This window comes from Castor canadensis, chromosome 3, assembly GCF_047511655.1.
Source record: "Castor canadensis chromosome 3, mCasCan1.hap1v2, whole genome shotgun sequence".
NCBI lineage: Eukaryota > Metazoa > Chordata > Mammalia > Rodentia > Castoridae > Castor > Castor canadensis.
In genome coordinates, this window is record NC_133388.1 from 160,043,869 (window position 1) to 160,055,271 (window position 11,403).

General features: G+C 50.6%; 1 protein-coding gene across 7 annotated transcripts in view; it reads left to right on the plus strand.

Annotated features, from left to right (window-relative positions):
• Positions 1–3,363: 3,363 nt before the first annotated feature.
• The window catches only part of Osr2 (odd-skipped related transciption factor 2), a 28,350-nt gene continuing 20,310 nt past the window's right edge, over positions 3,364–11,403 (plus strand). For 4 of the 7 annotated variants that reach the window (XR_012446365.1, XR_012446366.1, XM_074068905.1 and 1 more), the window contains exons 1-3: positions 3,364–3,774; positions 7,587–8,353; positions 9,455–9,554. Coding sequence is in view for 5 of the 7 variants with exons in the window: in XM_074068905.1 (XP_073925006.1) it covers positions 7,698–8,353; positions 9,455–9,554 (756 nt within the window). In the remaining 2 variants the exon portion in view is untranslated. Of the gene's footprint in view, positions 3,775–7,586; positions 8,354–9,454; positions 9,555–10,315; positions 11,401–11,403 lie in introns of those variants that run through there. The other 3 variants (XM_020167151.2, XM_020167153.2, XM_074068907.1) reach the window with 3 other exon arrangements.

Here is an 11,403-nt window from a genome sequence, read left to right on the forward strand (position 1 = left end):
CAGCTGGAAGGGTGCGCGGATCCAGATGAAGGGAACCAAGCTGCCCGCGGGGTCGCTGGCGGCCACGCACTCACACCCGGGAACCCACGAAGCCACGATGTGCTCGGTCTGCGCCTCCAGGGGGCGCTGCGGCCCTTCCTGCCGGCGGCTGAGCTACAGCCCGCGGCTGCGCTTTCCCACTCCGAGTTTGGAGCGCGGACTCGGAGGCGCTTCCTCAAAAATCAAATTCGTGGTATTTCGGCCCTTAGGTCCATAGCCTCCAAGTCAAATGCATGCAATCCTCCTCTGTGCTCCCCTGGCCTCCTCACTACCCCAGGATTGGAGCGCACACACTACAAGCAAAGCTGGGTTCCCAACTCCTCCAAAGCTCCGACAAAAAAAAAAAAAAAAAAAGAGCCAGCAAACAGTGCGGGAAGTTCAAATGCAAAAGGTCTCCGCCCCGCAGAAGCAGGAGAAAGCTAAGGAAAGCTGGGAGCAGGGAAGAGAGTCCTCAGAAGGAGTGGCAGCTGGGATCCCAGGAAGAAGACAAGGTTCATAATTTGTTTTTTAAAAGGTAAACGTTTTTAGGATGTCCGCAGCGCGCGGTCAAAGGGAGACAGGATCAGAGTCAACTCCAGGGACGTCTGTTTGACACCTGCTCGCTGCTCCATTGCCAGAACCTCCTGGGTGGGCCGATGGTGGGGTGGGGAGGAAGGGGCTTGCGCTGCGTGCCCCCTCCTCTTCCACCTCCTCCGCCTCCGGGGGCGTAAACTTAATGCTGTTGGGGTTCGGGCAGCAACTGCTCACGCGCCCCGGGTCAGTCTGTTAGCTATTTGCGTGGAAGCGCCCTTGGTGTCGAAAGCTCAGAGCCGTAAGGACAGCAGACAACCGGATCGGCGGAAATTTCAGCGTGAGCCCGCAGCTCAGCCTCAGAGGGAGCGGACGGAGTGGGACAGCTCAGCCAAGACTCAGAGCTGGGGGCGCAGCTGGGCTGCTGCTGGCTCGGGGACTTCCCTTTCCACACACCCGGACCCCACAGCGCGTTAGTGGGCCGGGTGGCCTGTTTTCTGCGCTGGGAGAGTGCGGAGGGTGAGCTGCTAGCAGGGGGGCCTCCGCAATGTGTGCGCTTTACACGCCAGCCGGGGCGTGGGGCTCGCGGGTTCCCAGCGCGAAGAAACTCTAGGGCCGGTTCCAGGTGGGCGCTTTGGTGGCCTGGGGGAGGCCGATGTGCAGTGTTGCGTTCAGTTTCAGATTTGCTCCCCGCGCCGAGTGCGCACCTGCCTGCAATTGCAGGACCAGGAGGCTGCGGAGACGCTGCCGGGCCACGCCGCCTCCTCCCAAAGGCTGGAGCTCGCCGATTCTTCTCTACCTTTCAAGCGATCGCAACGCTCGGGCCGGGTTGGCCCAGACTCCATTTTGGAACTTGGGAGGCTGGGGTGGGAGAGGTAAACACGTTTATGGAAAAACCCTGGCCCTGGAGGTTTGCGGAAAGAGCGCGCAGCTCATGGGTGGCTGGAAATTCTGTCTACCCCGCGGGAAAAGCAGGCGGTTCCGCACGCAATGTACACACACTCAGGACAGGAAAGGTGCGAAGCCCGACGCTGGGGAGTTGCCTCTACTTTGGTGAAAAGGAACTATGAAGCATAGGATCAAACTTCAGGTCACCACCCCGTGTGGTGTGTGTCCTAGGGGGGTCTGAAAGAAGAGAAAGTCCCTTTCAAATCCCCAAATTGAGAAAAGCTGCGGAAGGAATGAGGCGGTTGGAGTAGGGACCGCAGGCGTTCCCGCAGCTGAGGCTCAGGACTGAGCGCTAAAATGAAAGCACCCCTAATAACCCACTAGAGAAAACGTTTTTGCTTTTAAACACCCCCCAACTCTTAGGCATTCTGCTACTTCAGGCTGTTTGTCAAATTTACTTTTAAGCAGTTAAGTACTTGCAGGATTCTAAACACTCGGGTCTGTGTTCCAGATTCATGTTTTAATCTTTGCAAACCTAAAAATGGTAAGAAGGGAAGGGAGAAGATCTCCTATTCCTGAAGTATATTATACCAAAGAAACGAAAATTTCTGTCCACCTCGGCATAAATAAAACAGAAAGGGTTTTATCTTCATAAAATAATGTCTTGTCGCTTCTGCCTGGCTCTCCATTTGATGGCTTTAGCCTTTTGCTTGTATTTATCCACCTCCCCGCACAGTTGAGGTTATTTTAATTGTTCTCCGAGGAGGTTGCTCCGAATGCATCTTTTGGCGGAACACTTCTGGATTGTACAGCTTCTTAGAACATCTAAACTCCTCAAAGCGTGCGCTTGCTGTGGGCCGATGCGAATCTCCTCCGGTGACTCGTCTGGGACGAAGGACGTTTTTGCTTAGTTTTGCTCAGGCGGATCTCAGCTGAAAAGAAGTTGTTTAAAATGAATCTGTGTCATTCTTTTTCTGTTACTCGGTCACCCTACTCCAGGGTGGCTGAAGTGCGTTCTGCATTTACACTCACACAAGGTTAAACCTTTAGAAGAACTTGAAAAAATGTATCGTTGCATGTCAAATTCGATTACTTTTCCTGGCGACTGAACAATGAACTCAATTTTTGCCAAAATGAAGATAATACATTATGTTTTGAGAAGCTAGAATAGTATTTCCCTAAAATTTTAAAATGATTGTTCTTCACCCATTCCAGATGGATTCTTTATTGTTTGCCAATGGGTTACAGATGGTCACTCCTTAACCACGTTGGTTAGCTGCGTATGAAATGTACATTAGCTGATTAAAGCTTAGATATTGGAAGAAATTTCTCCAGGAACATTCCACATGTCTTTGCAGTAATTACGAAATTAGTCAATTGTCACCTCTGTAAACAAACTTCATTTTGAAAACAGCAGAGGAAAGCAGACTACACATATAGTCATAATAGACCAAAAGAATGTACAAAACTATTTTAAATAGGGGGAGAGTGATATATGTTGGAAAACAAAATCTAGATTGGTTTTACCCTTTGAAGAAGATGATTGTGTTAAACGTGTTAAGATGTGAAAACTAAGCCGGAGAGCATACCAAGTAAAAGTACAAAGTGCCCTTTGGGCTTCTCTGCGGAATCTGAAAAGCAGAGAACTAACTCATCGTTGAGTTTCTAACAGTACAAGGAAAAGTGGCACCCAGAAGAAAGGGGGTGGGCGTTGTCTTTGTGTGAGTTTTTGAGTTGAGTCACCTTGGGCTCTGTGTCTCTGTAACACAGAAACCGCGAGCAAACCTGCGCCTTTAAGACTCAGTTGCTATCCAAACACAAGTAAACAGAGTGGACCATTAGCGGGAGCCGGGCGCGGAGGCGGAGCCTGGATGCCGCGGGCCCCGCGCTGCGGCGGGACGCCCGCCCGGAGGGGAGGCGGGGCCGCTACTAAAGCCCACGACTCCCGGCCCTGGGCAGCCTGGGGAGGGACGCGGGCGGGTACGGAGCTCGGCGCGCTCGCTGCCGGAGGGTGATGGCCCTGCGAGGCTGCGGGCTCCGACTTCACCCGCAGTCGGCGGCCAGAGGCTTGCCGCAGCGCGGGGATCTGGGCGAGCGCTGAGTGTGCGTCCGCAACACTCCGGTCTTTACACTTTCCGCGGCCCCAGACTCGACGAAAACTGGGATCCTCCCTCGCTTTCTCTCCTTGCGATCCTCCGGATCATGTCCGCGGCTCCTGGGACTCCGCGCCGAGCCAGAAGTTTGCCCAGCTTGGACCTAATGACCTTCCCAAACTGTGCGTCTGCCTGCCTGGACGTGGTCTGAGCGGCGCTGCCCAGGCAAACCTTTTTGCTAGAGGTGAGTGTCCGCTCGGGGAAGGGACTGTGGCCACCCGAAGGAAGGAAAGGTTTGGGGGTGCAGGAGGTGCTCAGATTCTCGGTCTTGCGTGCAGATAGTGTGAAAAGGACTCCTGCGGATGAAACCCTGGGGCGTTGTTTCTCACTTCCTTTGGATCCTCGGCACGCGACTCCTAGCTCACCCCCAACTGCATACATACTTTTGTGTTTTGGGAAATTTAAGCATTCGGCAAGATTTCTTATAAAAGCGAATCGACGTACGCTGGGATCAAACCGCACAACCCCTTGATGTTTCTGTCCCTGCCCCAGAAAGCCTGGGTGGACCTGTCCTGGGGCAGCCGCGGCACCGCAGCTCTAGGGCCTGGACACACAGTGCCTGCCCGGCCAGCGACTCTAAAGGCGAATTTCAAGAGGGAATAGTTCAGTCCTAGGTATTTCTCCAACCTCGTGTTGACCTTTTTATTTTCCTCCCACTGCAGCCGTTGGGGAGAGGGCTGCAACCAAACTCCCCGGGGGCTTAAACGCTTGGATTCTCGAGAAATAACAGAGAAAGGAGTTGCAGTGGAACGAGGGAGGAAAAGGTGTTTGAGGGGGACAGAGTTGGATCAGTCACCCTACCTGTTAGCAGAGAACAAAAGAGGGCTGGCGTTTCCTGGAGCGAAAGGGCACCGACAGCTACTTTCTCTGCTAAACAAACGCAGTCCTGAGAAGCACAAGAAAATTACGCTGGGGGAGCGAGAATGCAGAGAGAAACAGAACCCAGATTATGTAGAAGGCATCTTAATTTAATTAACTCCTTGGGAAGGCAGAGGCGCTGGGAAGGGACAGGAATTCCGCGGCCCCTTTTTTCTGTTCACCTGATCAAGTCGGCTTTTTTTTTTTTTTAAATATATGATCTTAGATCTCTTTTGACTATAGCTCTCTGATTTATATAAAATTCTGTTCTGGTTTGAGCTGAAATTCAGTGAGCCCATCAGCCATTTCTCTCAGATACCAATGCACAGGTTTTAGCAGATGACCCTTAGCTATATTATTTTTAGATAATTCAGTGCAATAACACCATTACCAAAAGCGAGACTCCTTATCAAATTACCACTTACCTTTTCTTCGCCAATGTTTTGAAAACTTCACAGAACTGAAATTAATATGTTCACATCTCCCTTGCTGACAGTTAACTAAATTTTTACAAAACTTCTGTACATGCCCAGAAATTCCTGTGAAGAAGACTGGTGAGAAAAGTAGCTTAGTTCTTTTTGTGGCTCAACTTTCTGTCCTTGCAAAAATTTAAAGTAACCAATGGTCTGAAACAGGATGGTGGGAAATGACAGCGGACAATCGCTGTTACAGCCTGAAACGGAGTGTGAGCTCTGCTATAGACAAACCGAAAGTACTTTTAAAACATTGACATACATCTCCAGCAACTCAACAGGAGCATGCAAATCTAAACTCCCTAATTATTTATGGCAACAATGTTTGATGGATATTTAGGATTGATCTGTTTGTAAAAGGGTTGTAGAAGGCACCAATGGTTTGCTCTTCATCTTTGAAGAAACTACCTGCTCTGCAAATTCAAACACATACTATGAAGTAACACTTTTGTGTCAACATGAAGCTGAGTTATAATAGAATCATTAGTTTCTGTGTTAGAAACTATTTGGAGAAAAGGGAAGGAAGAGGGCATTCAGCTTTCGGCCCAACAGATCTAATGTGGTAACTTTTATGGCAAAGTTCACTTGGTACATCTGCAATCAAAGGTACCTCTTTCTTCCCCCCCTCCCCCTTGTGTAGTTGTGCTTGCCTCTTGTATTTATTTCTAAGAAATCTAGTCTGGGAATACACCCAAATACTAATTTCGGTTTCCTTTCTATGGAGGAGAGGCTGCTTTTCAACACTAGGGGGAAATATTTTGAATCTCTGGAAAATCCTCGTTACCTCAGGAGAAGGAAGTAAAGATGAGATTTATTATTTTTAATTGAAGGGGAAATAATCAGAAAGATTACCAGGGATGTTAGTAGATGCTTTTTTTTCTAACTCCGGAGGAGAGGGTTTGAGGGTTGCGGCTGAACAAAAGTGAATAGTGATTTGTGGGAAAGTTTATTACTACTGGGGGTTTACAGTTTCGGTTGAATGGTCTGCCTGAGCCCCTCCGACTGTTACACACCTCTCATTAACTCCCAGCCTGAACTCCCAGACCGCATACCACCAAGCAGAAGCGGTTCATTAATAAATCTCTGTCTCCAAGCTGTTCCAAACAGCGGAGGAAGGTGTGGGCCCCACAGAGGCAGCCAGATTCTGCCTTGCCAGGGCGCTGTCACTAGCGCAGCCCCCAAAGTCTGCCGGCAGATAGAGTCTCAGGCTCCACTTCACAATCCACTAGAGAAGAAAATTCAGGTGTACAAAGGGGTAGGTGGGCACGGAAGGCTGGCCCGGCTCTCTCACCTTCCTGTTGGGTTGAAATCCCAGGTTTGGCAGTTAGTGATGCAAACTGGCTAGCCTGCCCCTCTTTGGGGGAAAGCGCTTAGCTCTGAGTCCCGCACCTGGGAGGTCACCGCCGGAGCTGACAGACCCGCTTCTAAAAAGGGGTTGGTAGTGGGAGACGGTGGGCCCATCGTGAATGCAGGTGAGGTGCTCTTGAGAACCTGGGCCTGAAATCAGACCTCTGGGTTGCCATTGGAAGCACAAACAACAGGGAACTCCCAGTTTAGGCCCAGGACGCAGACCCAGGCCGACCTTCCAGGTGGCAGGAGCACGACCGTGCACCAACCACGGGTGTGCAGATCCTCGCTGTACCCGGCCTGATGCGGCAGATCCCGCAGCTCCTTCCCTTGCCTCTCCGCGAGTCTTTTTTTTGCTCTCCTGGGGCCTCCCTGGTGTAGGGGCCGCTCCTCCTGGCAGACCACGAAGCCTCTTGCCTCTTGAGAGCTTGGGACTCAGTCTGGAAAAAGGGGTTTCGGCCTCAGGGACGATCCGTTCCCCCTCCCCCTGTCTGGACCATCTGGAAGGGATCTTGGTGGGGGGTGGAAGGAGAGGCTGCCTCTGGGAAGGAGGAGGGGGTAATTCCCGGCCGAACTCAGCCCCCGAGGTGTCACTTTTCTTTCCTGCGGCCCGTCACTGCTGATAAATGGGACTAAGGCCCAGAAGAAGGAAAAAGAAAACCTCCGAGGTCAGCGCCGGGCGCAAGGAGCCCTCGGAGGGCTCACCAGCCCAGGAGGACCAAGCGTGCCCCCAGCTTCCCTCCCGATAAACGCGGGAAAGTCGGCCTGCGTGGGGCGCAGCGCGAGGAGTCGCCGCACCCGGCACAGTCAGGCCCTCGAGCCTCGGGTCAAACACACAACCCGTCCTCCAGGGAGCTCGGGGGGCGCCGCGGGGCAGCTGCTCGCCCCGGGCCTGCAGGCGTTGGCGTTGCGGACCATTGCTGTTGACTGAGCTGGAGAGGGTGGGTGGGTGAGGAGGGGTACTGCTCGCACGGGAACCCTCTGCTTGCCTAGCCTCCCTTTCTCCCTGTACAGCAGTGTTTCGCCGCGTGCCTGCCCGGAATCATATCTTCCTAGCGGCGCCCTGCAGGGCTGCGGGGCGCCGGGTTCGCCAGGGGTCACTTCCTGCCCTGGCCCTGGAACCAACCAGTCTCCGTGCGGAATCGCTGGACAGGTGCTACGTCGTACTCACGTGGCTTCTTTTGGGGGTCTTGGAGAAGAGTGGGAAGGGATCATGGAAGGCAAAGGCAAAGGTGGTAACCCGTGTGGGTGCCACAGGGCAGAGAAAGCTGACTTGGATGATAATCACTTTTCTTTCTCTCCCCCTGCTATTTTTTAGGACTTTATCTGCGTGCTGTTGTTCCCCGGGTTTTGCCAGAGCCCTACGCCCACCCTCCTCTGAGTCCTGGAAGAAAAGGACGGCTCACTACGCCCCTCAGCATCCAAGAAAATGGGGAGCAAGGCCCTGCCAGCGCCCATTCCTCTCCATCCATCGCTGCAGCTCACCAATTACTCCTTCCTACAGGCCGTGAACACCTTCCCGGCCGCGGTGGACCACTTGCAGGGCCTGTATGGTCTCAGCGCTGTGCAGACAATGCATATGAACCACTGGACGCTGGGGTACCCCAACGTGCACGAGATCACCCGCTCCACCATCACCGAGATGGCGGCGGCGCAGGGCCTCGTGGACGCGCGCTTCCCGTTCCCGGCGTTGCCATTTACCACTCACCTATTCCACCCCAAACAGGGGGCCATTGCCCACGTCCTCCCAGCCCTGCACAAGGACCGGCCCCGTTTTGACTTTGCCAACTTGGCGGTGGCCGCCACGCAAGAGGATCCCCCTAAGATGGGAGACCTGACCAAGCTGGGCCCGGGGTTGGGTAGCCCCATCTCGGGCCTCAGTAAATTGACTCCAGACAGAAAGCCTTCCCGAGGGAGGTTACCCTCCAAAACGAAAAAAGAGTTTATCTGCAAGTTTTGCGGCAGACACTTTACCAAATCCTACAATTTGCTCATCCACGAAAGGACCCACACCGATGAGAGGCCATACACGTGTGATATCTGCCACAAGGCCTTCCGAAGGCAAGATCACCTGCGGGATCATAGGTGAGGTCGGGAAGGAGGTTGGCAGGGAGAGGGAAGGTGAATTTATCCATGACTAGCCCTGATAGATGTTCCAAGTGTCACAAAAATCTCCTCGGATCTAGAGTAAACCTCTTAAAAATAACCCGCAGCCCCCCACCCCAACCGGCTTCAGCGAACCTCCAAACACTTACGCAGCTGCCTCTACTGCGTTCTTCTTTGGAATGAGCAAGGGCCTCTTCCCTATCCTTGGGCAGCAAAAATCTGGTGGGTTGGCCTTGGCCTTGGAATCGGTTATCGTATTTCCTCCCGGCCGGTTGCCCTGGGGAGTGGGTGCAGGAATAGCCAAGGGATCCCAGAATCCTTCTCACGATGAGTCTATGGGTGCAGGTCTTAGCCGCCATCGGATCGTTTTTGGATACCTGTTTGGGCCACTTCTACTGGGTTCGCTCTCTCCTCCTACCTCCCCTCCCTAGCCGTGCCCTTGAACCTGCCACAGGGACCCTTCGAAGTTGCATTTTCAGGGGTCTTGAGGTCACTGAATTTAAAAACAGCTTTCACCTCCCCTCCTTAAACTCTGCATTAATAAAGGACAATTGAAGAAATACTGTAACGTAAGGGTTTTCGTAGGTTAAAAACTTCCCAGAGGTGGGGGGGTGAAGGTGCCTTCTCCGGAATCTACCTGCGAGGCCCCGAGGTGGGACTTTTGTGCTCATCCTCCTGAGGCGCTTAGGAAATTCGCTAAAATGATGTATTTCTTCCCCTCCCCCACCCCCCCCAACACACACACACACTCGGCCTTGCCTTACACCCAGATTTCTCTGATAGTTAAATCCCAGAGAAAACCTTGGAGGCCGGGAACGGCTCATTCCTCGCGATTTCGAGCTCTAGAATACGCCAGAGAGGGCGGTCAAGTGTAGGTAAAACCAGCCGGCGGGTGAATGTTTTGAAGAGTCAGTTAGTTGAGGTTAACCATAAACAGAATTACACAGGAAAAAAAATCTAAAAACATAAATAATAGAAATTTTGTTTCCTTTGTCCTTCCACGACTTCGCTTGAGTAATTGTCGAAACTCCTTAACCACGGGGGTAATGCATTTCAATGAAAGCTTATATTGATTTTCAGGTATATCCATTCCAAAGAAAAACCCTTCAAATGTCAGGAGTGTGGGAAAGGATTTTGTCAGTCTAGAACTCTAGCAGTTCACAAAACTTTACATATGCAGGTAAGTTTGTTTTCTTATTTAACAACAGTGGTTTTAAAAAAAATCATCATTGCATTACAAAAAGGCGTTCAAGGCAGGTTTTGTCTCTTAAGGGCTCTATTTAGGTAGTAGTCTAGATAGGGAAGAGCAGCATTCTTGATTTTTTAATACATAAAATTAATATTACTTAACATCAAATTTTATATTTTGCTTAAAGAACAAGCGGCTCTATTTATAGTAAACCCTAATTTTAGAATTATATATATTTTTTCATCCGATCTGCCCTGCGTTTAAAGCTCTCGCATTTGGGAGGAAATAAAGGTAATTTTGATAATGGAGGCATGGTGAAATCCCATACGCTGTCTTTCCCAGGGGCCTCATAATTTGTAGCTTTCAGAACATTGAGGAATAGTTTAATTTTCCAGCAAAGAGGAGCCTTATTACCCGGGAGAATGTCACTCCTTAAGAGAGGATTAGAGTTTTTCCTTCCCCCTTTTCCTGCCTATGACATGGTGATGAAATGTGAAGAGCTGGAAGTCACAAAGCCCGCCGCGGTGGCCGCGGGTCTGCCTCTGCAGTTATCAGTGTAATCGGGCCTCTGTGTGTGCCTGCACGTGTGTTTTCGTGATTGGAGGATTAGGAGCGCAGATTTGTTCCTGCAAGTCCCCTCTTCTGTTGTCCTGCAGCTTATTATGTTAAGGCTTGCGATAAGACAGAAACTATTGAGAGGGTGCAGTGGTGGTGTGGAGGATTAATCCTTTGCTTGCTTCACATCTGAACAGGAATCTCCACACAAATGTCCCACATGTGGAAGAACCTTTAATCAGAGAAGTAATCTGAAAACTCACCTTCTCACCCATACAGACATCAAGCCCTACAGCTGCGAGCAGTGCGGCAAAGTGTTCAGGCGAAACTGTGATCTGCGGCGGCACAGCCTGACTCACACCCCGCGGCAGGACTTCTAGAGAAGCCCAGGATCTGTCCACTGCCGCTGCTCCCTCCCCAGAGTCCCCTCCACGTCTCCCACCGAGGGTCCCACCCCCTCCCCCACACACTTACCCCCTTCTTTGACCCCCCTGCTCTTCCCTTGCTGCAGCTGCACCTGCAGCTCCAGGAAGTTAACTGTTCTTCCGAAGGACTGAGAACTATATAGAAAGCCACACACGACACCCCTTCACAAAGAGCATACGCTAGTTTCTTGTAGATATTCACAGCTCATTTTAGAGCTCTGTACATAATGTCGTGGGTCTTTGTTTTGTCCTTCTCTTTGTTTTTGTATCTTGTCGGATGCACCTAGACATGGAAAAATGGAAGCCAAATTTATCTTTAAAGACTGTATTTCCAAAATAAAACTTTTTTTTGTTTGTTTCAGTAGTGCTGCAAAAGTGTCTTGCTTTCCAATTCTGTTTTTCTCGTGGGTTCTGGAAAAAGTGGAAAGCTGCTCAAAAAAAAAAATCCACAAGGAAAGGTATTCTTTATTACTAGGTTTCAAAAAAATTAGGATTTCTCACAATCTCTTATTGAAACTTTGGCACTTCTATTTTTGGTATTGGACAATTGATCTGTCCTTGTTTTTTAAAGATATCAAAATGGGTATTCTTGGGGTTATTCCTTTTTGTCTATCCCAATTCCTTGTGTGTTATTCCTCCAGATAGAGCACTATAGTAATCCTTATTAATAGCGTGCCCCTCCAGTGACTACCCTACTTGACTGGGGAGAAGCCTAAGCAAGGAGAGAGCAGGGAGCTTCTCACCACTTCATTTTCTGAAAGTCCTTGACCTGTTGTCAAAGTTTATGATATGCCACTTCTCTTACCATTAGACTTTGAACACTATGATTTGTCACTATAAACAAAGACTTTATCTTACCT